The sequence below is a fragment of the Fundulus heteroclitus genome, chromosome 3, assembly GCF_011125445.2.
Source record: "Fundulus heteroclitus isolate FHET01 chromosome 3, MU-UCD_Fhet_4.1, whole genome shotgun sequence".
Lineage (NCBI taxonomy): Eukaryota > Metazoa > Chordata > Actinopteri > Cyprinodontiformes > Fundulidae > Fundulus > Fundulus heteroclitus.
Window position 1 is genome coordinate 1,259,707 of NC_046363.1, and position 17,744 is coordinate 1,277,450.

Below are 17,744 nucleotides of genomic sequence, written 5' to 3' on the forward strand. Positions count from 1 at the left end.
TTGTGCGAGCACAGACCGTTTTGTACCCGACGAAAACTTATAAATGATATTTTGAGTGCAAGGTTGGCGAACAGTTTGCAAAACAATTTTTTTTGTGTGAAACATATCTTTTTGTGTGCAAAACAAGTTTTATTTGTGTGCAACACATTTTTTTGCTTACAACCTTTTGGCAGGAAATTATCTCCATAAAATGTTGTCAGTGCAGTCAACTTGAACATTATGTATTGTTTTGTGCCTGTGTGTTATGTGTGAATATGTATGGATTCTTAGCCAGTGTCTCACTAAAATATCACCATGGTCCTATAACAACAATGAAGATGATTCATTAGATCATCAAACACATTTTAGAGTGTATTCACACCAGGAAAGTCATTTGGTCAGCTTTTTTGATCCAGAACAAAGGTGGATTATTCTGTTTGTTTGGTTTGGTTTGTGCCCTGCGACCGACTTGCGACCTATCCAGGGTGTACTCCGCCTCTAACTCATTGAATGCTGGAGATAGGCATCAGCACCCCTCTAGACCCCACAAGGGATAAGCGTGACGGAAAATGAATGGATGGACGTATGGGTTGGGTTTGCTTTCACATTTTATATTTTGCAAGTGAAGTATAACTTGTAACAGAGCTGCATGTGTAATGATTATTGCTCCCATTGGACAGAAATTACTAGGGCGGGACATAGCACACGGAAGTCCTGTGTGCTGCATTGCTGTTGAGCACATTTGTTTCACCCTTTTGATCCGTCCGACCCAATGTTCGGATCCTTACAGATTTTTCCCTCACCTACAGGCTGTGTAGAGGCTCCTTCTATGAACCATCAGATTCACAAGATTCCGCATTCACATCAGAGTATGGACCACAAATTCCGGAAGTTCCACCAGCATAAACAAGCTGGGCAGTAAATGTAAAGCTGTAGTTCCTGCTCAAACAAGCTCGAAGAAGATACAGTTGCTGTTTACTTTTCTTATGTTTTTGCACTTCTGAGCTTTTGCCATGGGTAAGTACACTGTTTGTCAAAATGTTTATAGATTGTTTATTGAGCTTTTCTGTGTTTTCCTTGATAGAAATAAATGGGGTCGAACCTGGTTGGAAAATGCATTCCGTTTACACTGTGGTTTGGAGATTTTATCTTGTTTTACTTCACCAAAGTGGATTTCCTGTCAAAATGCTGCATAAGTCCCACCAATATAGAGCTTAAAGGTTCTACCTTGGTCAGAGTACAGCTCCAGAAAACCGTGAGTTGATCTGCCCACCCCCATTCACTTAGACCAGATCAAATTGCTACGACGCAATTCTCCATCAGATCAGATGTATCGCATGGCTTGGTGTGTTTTGGCCTTAAGAAAAATAACATCACCGATGGACAATGTCAATTAAAAAAAAAGGCCAATAAAATGTTCAACAGAAGAACAGTTTTCCTTCCTAATGCAATCTAGCCTATAATGTAGGTTAATACCGCAGTCATTACATCCACATCCAATCATAAATGCAGATCCAGGAATACTGCGTCACCAAGCTCCACCACCTTCAAAGAGTTCAGAGAGCACTCTTTTTTTCTTTTTTTGAAGACATACAGTTTTGGTAAAAAGTTGGATGAATAAAGGGTTTTGTTTGAATTTAGTGCTCTGTATCTAAAAATAGGTCACTAACAACAGCATAACATAGCGGGGGCTGCACTTAAAATATATGTTTTGAATTTGTTGATAATTATCGACATCGATCAATTTGATTTCTATTTTATCGATATGCATTTTTTCTGTATCGTCCAGCTCTAATCACGCATATTACATATTATCTCTGTAAATAGACTATTTTTTTCCACTGTATCTCCACTGTTTAACTTGAATATTTCAGAAAATTACCTGAATATGCCATATTAAAAACAAGTGCACAATACTTACTCTGGTATTTATTTTTACTTTATTTTGGCCTTTCTGATAAGCTCTTTCTCTGTTGCTTTAGAATATGGTTTCTCGATGGGGGCGGTGCTGCCCTCTTGGGGGCATTATAAACAGTTTGGGGGGTGCTGGATGCGCGAGGGCTGCTAAGGGGGCGCTCAGGCACCAGTGGGGTTGAATAAAGTTAATTTGAAGTTTATATTTTAAACTTTCATGGTTTCCCGACTAAAAATAAAGCTATTGTTTGAGACCAAGAACCCGAGTCTACCATTTCCACTGCTGGGTGAAAGGGAGTAAACCCTGACGTCACCCCTGGAGTTCTCTCTGCTCCCTGATCACGATTGGACAAGCTGAGCAGGAACGGTCGCTATAGTAATCCCCAAACAAATCCAACACAGCAGCAGCGAAATCCTGGAAACACAAACGTTACTTTTGACAGCTGTCACCTCATCTTCGTGGGCTAAAACTTAAATGACTGATGAAAACATAGACAATCCTAATAATGTAACCATTTTAATCACACACAACAACATTACAATCAAACATGGTGGAAAACAAGACGAAATGCAGGCAGTCCAATGCAAATTACATAAATTATGGGTCTATTCTAGGGATGTCCCGATCACCATTTAAGGCCTCCGATCCTGATCCGATCTTTTAACTTTAAATTGATCCGATTTCGAGTCCCGATCCAATATTTTGCCTTTAGTATTGAAATTGATAAAACTCAAATATATTTTAAGCAAGTAACTCAACTTTTTTATTAGACTAATATTTGATCAAAAAACATTTTTATTATTATTGTAAACCCCATGAAATCAAAACCTTATTAAAGGTCAGCTTCAATTTAATATTTTAGACAAAAGTAAAAAGAAAAATACTTACTTGGTACAGTATTATCAAAAAGAAAGTGCTATCCAAGATCCACTTTTAGCTTATAAGTGCTTAACATAGGCTGCCATAAAGTCAATATAAATAAAGTGCACTGACCACTGAGCAAAAATAAAGTGCCCTTGCTCATCTTAAATGTGGTGTAAACAGATTGACAAATAGTCACAATTCAGTAAATGAACTTTAAACATCTCAATCCAACTGAAAAAGTAAGTAAACAGAATTCAATCAAATGAATTCAAAACTTTAGGACTGTAACTTAAAAGTAGCATGATCACTAAAACATGATCAAAATCACCAAGACCATTCTTCAGTCATGAACAAACACGTAAGTAGCCCTAAAAACAACTAAAAAAACAAACCTGAATACTTAGTTATAATAACCACAAAGCTCTTTCCAGTTAAGCCTCACTCACATATCTTAATTCAGTCATTTTAAAGTGAAATGAAGATTCTTGTTAAGAAACACCAGCTTCTCAACCCTGTCAGCTGACAGACGGTTTCTCTTTTCGTCCATTATGTTGGACACAGTGCTGAAGAGTCTCTCGCTGTCCACAGAGAGAGATACCTCTGTGCAATTTCCACCAGTGAGGGAAATCGGGCAGCACTGTCCCTCCAATAGGTCAAAGGGTTTGCAGACTAAGCTAAGCTATTAGGATCTGCAAAGTATCTGGAAAAAAAACAATAATGTGAATTTTAATAAAGTGTATATTTCTAGAATTTAAAACAAGTCGTGAATTTGATTCTGCAACAAAATATTAAAAATTTACATTTAAGGGACTCGCCTGTCTTTGTATCTTGGATCCACCAATGAGGCCACTGAATACAGTGGATCACTTTCAACGTGGATGAAATGTCGTCCACTGCCTCCAATAGGGTCCTTTTCATAGTCTTAACTCCTTCATCAGTGGTCTGCTCTCTGGAAAGAACACGCTTCAGGGCTGCAATTGCAGGAATCAAGTCAGCTGTAGTGGCTGTTTTAGCGCTGACAGCTCTTGTTAGCTCCTCGAATGAAGCTAAGATCTCGACCGCCCTCTCCATCAGTCCCCACTAGTTCACTGTTAGAGTAGCTGGGAGGTTGTGCTCTGCAGCATAAACGCTCATGGTGCGCTTTTGGTGGAGAGGCTCTGCATCATGTACAGTGTACTATTCCATCTTACTTGGACATCTTGCAGTAAGCGCTTTACAGGTACTTTCATCTCAATTTGGATGTCTTGTGGTTTTGAGTATGCCAAAGTTGAGTGCTTGAAATGACCGATGATTTTTCTGGCGTTGACAAGTGCATCTAATATGCTACGTTGTGAGAGCAAACCCTCATGCACAGCCAGCTGCAGTGAGTGAGCAACACAGCCCAGACTTGGCACGCCCAATTCATCCATTGCATTCTTCATGTTCCTCTCGTTGTCACATAAAATGACATGCACAAGTTGTTTGTCTATTCCCCACGCATTCAGCATCTCCGAAATGGTTTGTCTGACATGTTCTGCTGTATGAGCATGCAGTACGGCACGCTTTAAATCATAAGTTTCGGGATCAACCCACTGCGCTGTGAGGCTCAGAGGGACATCGGGCAAACATCTGTGCTCCAAATATCCGTAGTGAAACTAATAACAACGTTCCAGTTCAATTGACTATGTATCGTTTCTTTCACTTTGCTGTATAGCTGTGGTATGGCTGTGTCTGCAACGTAGTGTCTCGATGGCAGAGCATAGCGCGGGTCCAAACCTTCCAGAAGACGAGTAAGTCCGACATTCTCAACTACTGAGATGGGCTGGTTGTCAAGAGCAATAAATTCGACCAACCTTGTGATCTTCTTTGCTCTACTATTTGCGTTGGAGTATTTGTCTGTCCTCATAATGTCCAGCATTTGTTGCTTCGCTTTAGTAACCTTTCCATCTGCAGCTTTACAAAATGCTTCATATACATTGTATGATGTGCCTGCTATATGAGCAGGTTTTCTCTAATGAGGCAATCAAGCAGGAGCACATTTTGACAAGGCATCAAAAGACTCGGCCTACTTCCAGTCACTGAGGGATCATCATTCAAGGCGCCCTACAATCAACAACATGTTCACTCGGAGCGTCAACCAGACAGAGAGTGGGTTGGTGGCATCTTAGAAAATAGCAATACTAATTGCAAAGACCGGCTTATTGTTCAGTGTGGGAAAGTCTCTTGTTATTCCCCCAATAAAGGACGCGATCTCCACCATTATGCAGCGCGATTCGGCGCCAGTTACCAAGGCCATCCCGCTCTGACATGGAGGAACAGCTGGGTGCAAAGTTGCACGGCTGTCCCTTCAGTGTCCAGCTGGATGAGACCACCACAGCCGACAACAACATCCTGTGACAGTGCGTACTGCACTGTCACAACTTGTCCCTGACACTCCATCAGTCCCCGGACGTTGCGATCAACAAAATAAAAGCACATTTGCTGAATGATTGGCTCTTCAGACAGCTGTGGGAAAATGATGAGGCCTTTAAGCATTTGCTGCTCCACACAGGGGTGTGCTGGCTTTCGAAGGCAACTGCTTGGCCAGGCTATGCGAGCTTTTCCCTTCAGTCATTGAATTTATTGACCAGGCCAATGCATCCTTGAAGGCCCAGCTGTGATCCTGTCGCCATGACATTTTTTACCTCTCCAATTTCTTCGGGAAAATTAAGCTCCAGGGAGATGGGGTGATGCTGGTCCACTCCCAGGCCACCATCTGCAGCTTACATGCAAACTAAAACTCTACCAAACAAAACCTTGGGAGGCGACAATTAATCCAATTTCCACAGTTAGCCAAGGTAGGCTTCTGAATTAAGGTCTGTTCACATTCTGCAAGAAAAAAGAAATGTGTGATTGGTCAGAATCGGACATTTCACCTCAGTTGCTTCTTTATTTCCATCTCCTCCGCAATTGTGCATAATATCAGTAAATATTCCTCCCCTGCCACTTCAATGTGTTATTCTTCTCCTCCTGAATTGATGCAAATATGCTATGTCTGCTAAGGTGATTCCCACAAGGGATTCCCTTATTACGTGTACTGCAGTAAGCGTGGAGTATGATGAAATAACATGTCTAGAATGAACTTTGTTCTTGTTCTAGTCACCTTCAGAAAACGAAAAAATATATCTTTCTTCTTTCAGAGCATGAACAGGCCTTTAGACTATGTTTTATCTCTGCTCACATGATAAAATACAATAGGCTATGCCTACGCCACACTATAATAATTTGTACTGTACTTGCCTAGGTGTTGGATGAGCTGACAGATCACCACTTGCTGCTCTATACCAACCACATGAAGGCAGTCAAGGCCAATATAACTATTTGCTTTAGGGACCTGGAGAAGTTAGATGTACCTGACTGGGTGATGGAGCCAGGGCAAGCAGATGCTGCCAACTGTGAGCACAAAATCCAGGAGAGCCTCATTGATCTACAGAATGATGAGGAGACAAAAGTGACATTCCAGACCTCCAGTTGGCGCTACGATGTGGGTAACACAAGGTCAGAGTTTTCCTCCGCTGTGGGAGAGGGTCCGTCCCCTCCTCCTCGCCTGCTCCACATCGTATCTCGTGGAGCAAGGATTCAGCCAAGCTCTCCAAATGCAGACAAAATATTGGAACCAACTTAACCTGGTTAGCTCTGGCACACTGGGTATAACTGACTTCCCATTGTCCAGATGTGAAAAAGCTGCCAGCGGCCCACCAAGCACAGGGTTCTCACTAAATAAAGTGATTCTAGTCCCATAACGTTTTTCTTCTTCTTTAAAATAGTCTTTCTTCCCTTCAGCATCTCAGTCCTCAGCTGTTTTTCCAAACTTTAATAAGTCCAGAGCACATTCATCTTTCCACTCAGCTTCTCGGTCTTCAGTTGCTTTTCAAAAGCCCAGAGCGAATTAATTGACGTGCAAGTGATTTCTGTTTTTATTGGTTAATGGTTGATCACGTGAGGTGTGACTGTTGCTCCGCATCTCTGAATATATCAGAAAAACAAATTTTCAACAAATTCTGTAGCAGTGGTATTTTGAATTTCTTATCTTCTTATCAGGAGTCCTTAACAAAACTCATCTATCTGTACCTGGTGTTAGCCTGCTGTTTGTGTTTTTGTCACTGCCAAGTGCCAACCACAACAAAAGATGCTGTACTTTTTGTTTAGTTTTTCTCAGCTGTTAACAATTACAGTATTTTTCTTGTGCATGGCTTGTAAAACTTTATCATGGTTCTTGCACATTTTTTGTTGATTAAATCTGCACGTTGGCAGCACTGGGAACCCTGCTGGTTAATGAAATGTGTAACACTGATGAAATATAGTGTGTTATTTGACCACATTGAAAAACTGCTCTGTTTTCACACATATACACACCATGGATTACCTCTAATCAGACTGTTTGATACCATTTTGACTCATATTGCTATTAAAATTTGAAAAGCCTGCACAGGACATCCTTCAGTACATGGGGGCAACTTTGGCTTGATGGGTTGTGTAATTGTTTTGGAATTGGAAGGTTGCGGATTTGATTCCACAGTCCCCTTGTCACATGTCGATGCGCCCCTGGGCAATGCACTTAACCCCTTGTTGCCTACCGTGCTGCGTATCGTGTATGAATATGAGTGTGATTGGGTGAATGTGGCTCTAGTTTACAGTGCTTTGAGAAAAAGTGCCATACAAGTTCAGTCCATTTACTTATGAAGGTGAACATTTTATCAAAGCACTGCACAGACCTGTTTGAATGGTAATTACAGATGATCATATTTGTCTTTTTCAGCTCTTCAGAAATGCATTATCAAAATTCCATTTGTGGGGTTATCCCCTTGAAGTCTGGTAATATAGTTATAGAAAAGGTTGATATATTTTCAATTTAAAAGCATTAAAATTGTGATTAATACATACAGTGTAAAATTCTGTACACTTGAATGTATACAAAGAATTTTGGAATTCTATTCTGAATCTACCAGGGAGCCAGTGGTAGAACTAGGAAATTATTTTTTTTTTTAAAATAATAAGCAGCTAACTTCTGAGCCAGTTGTAGCTTATGGATGGATTTTGGAGGAAGACCAAAGAGAAGAGTTACAGTAATCAATGCAGGAGGTAACAAGACTATGGACAAGAATTGATGCAGAGGGGAAGGGAAGGGCGATTAATGTTGTGTTGATGAAATAAGCAGAATGGGTGATATTATTGACCTGAGAGGTAGAGGATAAAGTGCTCTCAAGAATGACACCCAGACTCCTAACCTGAGGCAAAGGGGTGACTATAGAACCACCAAATGAAATGGACAAACTGCCAGCTGTGGATAATATAGATTTGGTTCATATAAGATGAACATGGCTTATGTGAAAGACAGAGCTGGGTGACTTTTGCATTGTGCAAATAAATGTTGAATTCGTGGAAAATATTGCCAATGGGAAGAATGTAAATAATAAAAAGTAGGAGTCCCAGGACAGAGCCCTGTGGCATGGCAGTTTTGACAGGAGATGGATGGGAAATAAAGGGCTAATGTTGAATGATCAGTGTGCAGATAGTAAGCTAAGAAAAAACCCAGCCAAGGGGATGTGAGTGATGCCAAATGAAAATAACCTGTGGTGAAAGATTGAGTGAGAAACTGTATCAAAGTCCGCATTCAGAGAGAATAGAAGATAGACCACTTTCTCTCACTCTGTTCCTTTCTCCAACTACTCTCCAATTCAGTGGCGGCTGGTGAAAAAAAATCTTGGTGGGGCTGGCCAATAGATTTCCCTATGGAGCCCCTAAAGGGACATGGAGGGAAAAAAAACTATTGCGAGATCTCGCAATGTTTTTGCGAGATCTCGCAAAAGGTTTTCCTACATCAGCGAACTGGAAGTAAAACAAATGACCTGATCCACACTCATTACTGGTTAGTCACCACATAGTTGTTCGCCAACCGTCATTAAATAGAAAAAGAAGTTGTAAACAGACACAAAACAATGGAGGCGCAAACACGTCATCCATGGGAGAAGTTTATTGATTTCTATTTTAGTACTGGCCTGACATGTAAAGACATTAAATCCGTACTTGGCTGCAGACATGGACTTGACATTAGTGAGAGACATTTTAAAAGATCAAAAGAAAAAGCTTTCGTACGTCGGTGAACCGGATGAAAAACAGACACACAACAGCGGAGATGCAAAGTAAAGAGGATAAAACCATAGACATAATATAAGAGTAGACCCCGCACTGACTGTCGCGGTGCAGAAATTACGGCCGCCATCTTGGGGCGGTCGACCTGCTACCCTTACCTGCTGATTCAAGCTGAACACACTAATGATACCTCAGCACTGGGCGGCGTATTTTTGTTTAAATCGACGGACTATTGACATCAGGGCTCGAGGGCTAACTTTTCACAAGTAAGATTAAAAGATATTGTTTATATTATAATGTTATTTTTCTAAGACAGAGAGATACAGGTCTACATGTCCAAGTTTTTGTGACTTAGTCTCTCCAAACTTGCATCTACTCCGTGAAGGCATCAGACCTTTAGACATTGGTGAATAATATATTCACCAATGAATATATTATTCAATATATATATATATATATATATATAGAGAGAGAGAGAGAGAGAGAGAGAGAGGCAAGAGAGATAGAGAGATAGAGAGAGATAGATAGTAGAGAGAGTAGAGATAGATGATGCAAGTAGATATAGATAGATATATATATAGATATATATATATATATATAGATATATATATATATATATTATTCAATATATATATATATATATATATATATATATATATTATTCAATATATATATATATATATATATATATATATATATGACGTAGGAAAACCTTTTGCGAGATCTCGCAAAAACATTGCGAGATCTCGCAATAGTTTTTTTCCCTCCATGTCCCTTTAGGGGCTCCGTATTTCCCTGCCTAACCCATTACATGTATTTAAATTAAAAGTCGGAAAATTAGAACGATTCCACAATAAGCATTTAAGTAATAAAAAAAACATTGTTCACAAAGGATTATTTTGGTGGTTTTGTCTTATTAATCTTTTTCACAGACTCATGCTAGAGGGTTTGCATACATTGTACATGTACGTATATTATTTTGAAACGAACGTTTACGTCTTGAATAATATAAAATATATATATATATATTCTAATTTTTTATTTATATAATCATTTAAGTAGAACTATGACTAGTGCAAAATTAAGTTGTAATTACTTAATAATTGGAGATGGAGTGTAGACTGCAAATTCTGTCATGGTATGATGGCTCCCACAGTCGATTGGGATTGTCTGCCTGCATCCTTTTCATTGAAATGATCCATTTCTTTCGTCTTTCTTCTTTCTTCGTCCTTCGGTAAACGAAAGAAACGTACATCCGACGATTTGGAATGCCTCTGTGTGCAACCGGGAGCACAACAAGTCATAGGCATTGTTTAGATTCCAAAAATAAACTAAAAGTACGCTCTAATTCACCCATTTTGTCACGCTGGTAAGCGAAAACAGTACTGTTTTTGCCGACCACTGTGACCAGGATGTAGCGCGGATGTAGCTCGTGACGTCACGAGTTGAGTGCACCTATCACTGTGCAGCTAGGGCTATGACTCCAGGAGCCCCAAACCCATTTATTTTGGCGATGCTGATAGGCCAAATATTTATAAATCTTCCCTAGCAACAGTATACGATTGGTTATTTTGCTACACTTGTAGGGCTCCTTGAGTCACCGCCCCACAAGTGTAGAAGAAGAGAAATGATACGTTCTGTTGGTGGAAATGCACTGTTAAATGAGAGTCAATTGATATCAATTAGTAGAAGTGTTTTAATAATTCTTATTACATGTTGCCATGTACTATTAAGTAAAAACTGACATTAATAATACTTTTAAAATCGATATATATATTGACTTTTCCCCTCTACATCTAGGGAGGGCAGCGCCCGAGCGCCCCCTATGGGCCAGCCGCCACTGCTCCAATTGTGCATTACTGATGTTATTTCAACTTTTAACCTTGATGTTTTCTCTTTTTTTCTCTTCATAATAGAAATTCTGGCCTGTTGTTCTTTTTAGCTTTGACACCGTCCTGAGCTACTACAGTCAACAACTTCATAAATGTGACCCTGTCTTTCTATGTTAAATCCTGTGTCCCTCCTAGACATAGCTATCAGTTTATTACAACTAACCACATGTTCTCTGTTTTCACCGCTAGACCTGAAAACTGCCTCAGAGCTTATCTGCTTAGCTGTGTTTCTTAGCTTCTCTCCTAGAAGAAGTCACTAATGGAGCTACTGTCATTATGTTTCTACTTTTCTCTCACAAAGATAGTACTCTTAGAGCAGTATTTCTGCTCTTTTTGTTTTCTATAACTTCCCAAACCCCCAGTCAGTCAGGGAAAATGGCCATTCACACTGAGTGTTCTGAATCAGTGAGTTTGTATTAGTTGCCCCTTGTGGTGGTTTTTCGTTACTGCAGTTATATACCCAGGCTTTTCAGTGTGCATACATACAGCACAGCAGGCTATACCACAGAGAGTCAGTTGCTTAAATCATGGAGACGGTGATTGTCAATCACCAGGCAGAGCAAGCACCCCAATTAAAACCAGGCCAAGAGTGTTGGTATTTACCGACCTTTGGTGTATACCACCCCCAGAAACCTGGGAAAATAAGGGTGGTTTTTGACTCCAGCGCTGAATACAAGGGGATATCACTGAATGATGTGCTTCTCAGTGACCCCAACCTCAACAACACACTAATTGGTGTTCTCCTGAGATTCAGAAAGGAGCAAATAGCGGTCACAGCAGATGTGGGAAAAAATGTTCTATGGGTTCAAGGTCAGAGAAGACCATCGCAACTACCTACGTTTCCTGTGGTATCGAGATAATAATCCGGATGAAGAGGTCATCGACTACTGGATGACTGTGCATGTATTTGGAAATAGTCCGTCACCAGCAGTAGCAACATATGGTCTAAGGAAAGCTGCAGAACACGGAGAACTGGAACATGGAACAGATGCAAAACAGTTTGTGTTCAGAAATTTCTATGTGGATGATGCACTCACCTCGTTAGCTACTCACAACAAGGCTATTGATCTCCTGCAGCGGACTAGAGCCTTGTTGGCTGAGTCCAACTTAAAACTTCACAAAATAGCTTCCAATGACACAAGGGTCATGGAGGCCTTTTCCATGGAGGAGCGAGCAAGTGACTTTAAAGATCTAGATTTAGGCGCTGACCCTTTGCCCCTCCAGTGGAGTTTGGGTTTAAGCTGGGCACTCCAGTCTGACAGTTTCACATTTAGGGTGTCAAGAGATGTTAAACCATTCACTCGTAGAGGCATGCTGTCCACTGTAAACAGTCTTTATGATCCCCTTGGATTTGCTTCCCCCATCACAGTCCAAGGCAAGGCACTGGTGAGAGACATTTCCTCAGAGCAGTATGAGTGGGATACACCTCTGCCAGCAGAAAAAGAGACACAGTGGAAAGCATGGACTGACTCCTTAATTGCACTTGAACAGGTTTGCATCCAGAGAGCATACATTCCAGTCTCCTTGTCATGTACTGAAAGGACAGAACTATGTGTCTTTGCAGATGCCTCGACTGCGGCCATAGCTGCTGTAGCCTACCTGCGTGCCTTAGACTTTGATGGAACATGGCATGTGGGGTTTGCAATGGGAAAATCAAAGCTAGCTCCTTATCCAATGCATACTGTACCACGCCTGGAGTTGTGTGCAGCTGTCCTGGCAGTCGAGCTGGCAGAAACAATCCAGTCTGAGATAGCCATAGAGTTACAAGCAGTCAGGTTCTTCACTGATAGTCGCGTCGTGTTGGGCTACATACACAACAGATCATGAAGGTTCTATACCTATGCAGCTAACAGAGTAGCTCGCATTCGAGGCTCTACTGATCCAAAACAGTGGCAGTATGTATCGACTGAAAAAAAACCCTGCAGACCAGGGAACCAGGCCAATAGCGTACCGTGCATGTGACGTCACCGTCTCAAGAGCAACGCTCCTTTTGCCGCTTAGGTAGGGCATACAGGTAGAGAACGCCCGTAGCAACCAGCTATTACACGCACAACAGAACCAGCGACAAGACAGACTTTGCAGCCATTAAACTTTCCCAAGACGATGTCCCAGGCACACGGTTTACTGGTCGCACTGTCGAAGAACACACCAACCTTCAGCTCAAACGATGGCTTGAGTGTCGAAGGCTTAAAAAGCCCGGAAAACGGGTCGACTTGATCGAACGGTAAGCTTTGTTTTTTTTTTCTGTGCGGTGTTCATGGCGTCGTCGGCCGTTTTTTTTGTTTGTAATCACCGTCCATGTTTAATGTTTGTCTTATTTGAAACGTTTTTGAGTAGGCTATCCTGGTAGCAGGGTATCATGTTAGCGCCTGCTACCATGATAGCCTATATGCTATCATAGTAGCAGGCGCTTCATTATTAACATGTCGGCCACCAAAATACTCTTACCTGTTCACTACTTGATGTCGCTGGAATTGGGTCAGGATGTTCTTCGGTTGGGCCCTTTCCTCCGACAAAATGCTTGCAACATATGTAGGCCGACCGCACCGGTGTACCCAGCTCACACATTTCTCCTTGGCACTCTTGAATTTCGGGAAAGTAATGAAGAAAACATTCTTCATATGCGGCCGATCAGCGTACCTCGAGTCACTGTTGCACGTTCTATAGCAACAATGTTTAAAAACCATGGTCTTAGATTTGGAAAAAGCAGTCGTTTTAACGAGTAAAACCTAGGAAACGCACGTCTCTTTTACAGCGACACAGCGGCGGACTACGCAAGTTTGCCCTACTGCGTACCACGTGATGTGACGTCATCGTGACGTTACGTTTCTAAAAATAGCTCACTCGCGGTTCGCTATTCACGCAGCATCCCTGTTATCATCCAGTTGGTTGCTTGACCCCCCTTTTCTCAGTCAGTTAAATGCTAGTAAAGATGATGAAGCAGAAACCTTTGATCTTATAAGTCCAGACAAAGACAAAAACATACAGCCTCAAGTAACCTCTCTTGTGACACGTATAAGGGAGCCGTCTCTTGGATCATCTAGATTTGAACATTTCTCTACTTGGAAGAGTCTAGTAAGAGGCTTGACAACCCTCATTCATGTAGTCAAAACATTCTCAAGACAGACTGAAACTGATGGTTGTAAAGGATGGCATCAATGCAATCAGCTGCTCAACACAGAGCGTTCTCAAGCGAAGATGGTTATTTTCAAGGCTGTGCACGAGGATATGTATAAAGAGGAGCTAGAAGGTTTAACTCAGAACTCTAAAGTGTGCCGCCAAAGTCCCCTGATGAAGCTAGATCCCTTCATTGATGGTAGTGGATTGATTAGAGTTGGAGGCCGGATACGTTGGGCAGATTTGGAAGACCAAGAGAAACATCCACTCATCCTACCAGCTGGCCATCATGTGACCACTCTTCTCGTCCGACATTATCACATTAAGGTAGCCGACCAAGATCGCCACTTCACAGAAGGTGCATTACGCACTGCTGGTGTCTGGATAGTGGGAGGGTGGAGGTGCATCTCCAGCATAATATTCAAATGTGTAATCTGTAAGAAGTTGAGAGGAAAGACAGAAATTCAAAAGATGTTTGATCTGCCGCCTGACCGATTGACAGTGGACCCACCCTTTACATATGTAGGCCTGGATGTTTTTGGCCCATGGAGTGTCACCACTTGGCGCACACGTGGTGGAGCTGCTAAGAGCAAGAGGTGGGCACTCATCTTCGTCTGTCTAAGCACAAGAGCCGTGCACCTTGAAATTGTTGAAACTATGTCTACCTCAAGTTTCATCAACGCCTTCAGACGCTTTCTATCCATACGTGGACCCGTCAAGCACCTAAGGTCGGACAGGGGCACAAATTTCATTGGTGCATGCAGAGAACTTCATGTTAACACAGATGACCCTGAGCTCAAGAACTTCTTAAAGGAACAGGACTGCACATGGACCTTTAACGCTCCCCATTCCTCTCACATGGGAGGAGCCTGGGAACGGCTAATAGGAGTGGCCAGACGCATCTTGGATGGACTGCTAGTGAAGCATAGCCCTTCTAGACTATCTCATGAACTCTTATCAACCTTGATGGCTGAGGTCATGGCCATCATAAATGCTCGACCACTGGTTCCGGTCTCATATGATGCTGAGGTTCCTGAAATGCTCTCGCCTGCCACTCTGCTCACCCAGAAAGCAAGTGTCACTCCTTCACCCCTGGGAAACTTTGAACTGGACCATCTATGCAAGGTACAGTGGCGCCAGGTTCAGAACTTGGCAGACTCTTTCTGGAAAAGGTGGAGATTAGAGTACCTCCCAACACTTCAACCTCGAAGAAAGTGGACCTCAGAGAAGTCTGGCCTCCAAGAAGGTGACATTGTTTTGATAAAGGACATTCAAGCTAAACTTAACGAATGGCCTCTTGGACGGATAGTTAAAGCTATTGCAAGCTCAGATGGCAAAGTTCGTAAGGTCGAAGTAAAGACTCTTAGCCAAGGGGTAATTAAAGAGTATCTTCGACCCATTAGTGATGTTGTTCTAGTTATGTCACATAAATAAGAGCAATGGTGGTATAACATATTTATACCAAGCGGGGAGTGTTCTGAATCAGTGAGTTTGTATTAGTAGCCCCGAGTGGTGGTTTTTCGATACTGCAGTTATATACCCAGGCTTTTCAGTGTGCATACATACAGCACAGCAGGCTATACCACAGAGAATCAGTTGCTTAAATCCTGGAGCAGAACCAACAGTGAGTATAAGCATAGTTGGTTCTTATAGTTGTTTCTTACCCCTCCGTTTTATTTTGTAGCGTCGGAGGGAGCTGTTTTCAAGTTTTAAAACTGTGTTAACAATGATAATGCTAATCGCGAAGCTAACCGCTAGCGTGAGGCTACTTAGGATGCTAAGGCTAATTAAGTTCACTGTTGAGCTTCATATTTGTTGTGTTGGTGAATGTGCTGCATTTTGTTTGATTATTTCTTGTAATATAACTGAGTGTATTTACAGGAATTGGAACTGCTAAAGGTAGTTTATATATCTAAAATGTAACACATTGTATATTTCTTTTGTATTGCAGTTTTACAAAAATTAACTGAGAAGATTCAGTAAAGCAGCCTCAATCACATCTACTGGGTCTCTCATTTTGTTCGCTATCTGTCAGCCAGGACAGAATATTGAGCCTGGTTTTGCTAGAGGTTTATTCCTGTAAAAAGGGAGTTTACCTCTCCACTGTCGCTACATGCATGCTCTGTTTAAAGGACTGCTGCAAAGTCAATGACACATTGCATACTACCACCCACTGTATTGATGCAATCTGCTGGGTTAACTTAGAAAACCCTTATCCGATATGGCTGTAGGATTTGATAGAATTAACTTTTTAAAGTGAATAAACTGATATGAATTGAATATTTCCATTCAAACACATTTCTTCAATTTGACATCTATAACTCTTCGTCCTGTTTTTCATTCTATTTCTGTCTTTCTTTTTTTTACTAAGCATCTGTTTTCTATGTGATGCTGTGCATGCTAAGGGCTGAAACTGAATGGAGAAGCGGTAGACTGGAATTTACCTCCTTGATGAGGGCCATGAAGCGGTTCCCAAAGCGCCATGGCTTGTGTCGGTTGCACTGTAATGAACTGACAGTGATCTGCTGAGACTGCTGCACAGCCACGGCCACCACATGCACAGCATCGTACATCAGTGCGGCGTCCGTCTGCAAACCAAGACAGGGAAAACTGAAGGTCATTACCATGGAAGAAAACTCAAAGCAAAACAGCAGACAGGTGGCATAAATCTACACACAATCAAGAAAATTTTGGTAGCTTGATGTCTAAATCACAAACATCCTTAGCATGGACCAGGTCGTGAATGTTTGCAACATTTTTCTGTTGATGTATCCTGCACTGATAATTAATTTAAAATGTGTCTCAGCAAAGCCAAGGATTTTTTTATGAGGAGAAAAAAAGACACCATATGGGTACCATGCAGCACTTTATTAAAAAATGTTTGCCACCTCTCATTTTCTCTTTTTATTTCCACAGAACCAGGCATTACTGTATCTGTTAAGTTATTTCTGAGTTTAGGTATCTTGATCTAAATAAATGTCTTGAATTTTTTTTGTCTGTCAAGCTTTCCTAGTACTGCACGGTTCCAGTACTGTACTTTAACCCTAACCCTAATGTTCCCTAGAAACAATCATGTACCCTAAACCCAATAACCTGGCGCAAAGTCAGGGATAGACAAAATCAGTCCAAAGGCCCCCAGGCCACACTCTGGTGTAAGACATTAGGTGACATCTGTTGATATCATTATGAATAAAAAAAAGTTAGAGATCAGCTCACAACTAGCTTGTCAATTATCTGCAGCAAGCCTTTCTCAAAGACTCTGGTCTGGTTCTGGACCAAACAGCATGTAATCTGCATCTAGGCCATGTTGCCCAAAATCTGGGCTGAATCATAGAATATGTCATATAAAAATTTGGAATGTCAGAGTTTGGTCATTTGTGTATATGAACTTAACAACTCTTCAACAAATCCAAGTGTTAGAAGTGTGTCCTTACACTGACCTTCCCAGCAAAAGAGCAGTAGAAGTACGCATGTCTTCTGTACTGCTATATCTCAGCCTGTCTGTGACCCGGTCGGCTGAAGCTCAGTTCTACCTCAGACCAACAGCCCTCTCATAGAGACCAGACTGCAGCATAATTCTGGTCATTATTAACGACGACTTGAAAAGCAAAGAGATTCATTTATGAAGCAAAAAACAACTCTGTTGTAAACCTTTGTCTACACAATTGGAACTTCAATTAGTCCAATCGAGGCACGCCGTGGAGGTGGTCTTGCAATATTTTTCCCTGAGAAGTGAAAGGTACTGCATTATACACCGGGATGATGTCATCATCATCAACAACTTTATTTATAAATCACTTTAACACCATCCATAGCTAACGCAAAGTGCTGATAATCAAAAGGAATAATTTGACAATAAGGAATAA

General features: G+C 41.4%; 1 protein-coding gene across 2 annotated transcripts in view; it reads right to left on the reverse strand.

Moving 5' to 3' along the window:
- The window catches only part of LOC105917636 (glutamate receptor ionotropic, kainate 2), a 1,028,886-nt gene that overhangs the window by 600,999 nt on the left and 410,143 nt on the right, over nucleotides 1–17,744 (reverse strand). For both annotated transcript variants that reach the window (XR_004928158.1, XM_036128574.1), the window contains exon 8: nucleotides 16,323–16,466. Coding sequence is in view for 1 of the 2 variants with exons in the window: in XM_036128574.1 (XP_035984467.1) it covers nucleotides 16,323–16,466 (144 nt within the window). In the remaining variant the exon portion in view is untranslated. The remainder of the gene's footprint in view (nucleotides 1–16,322; nucleotides 16,467–17,744) is intronic.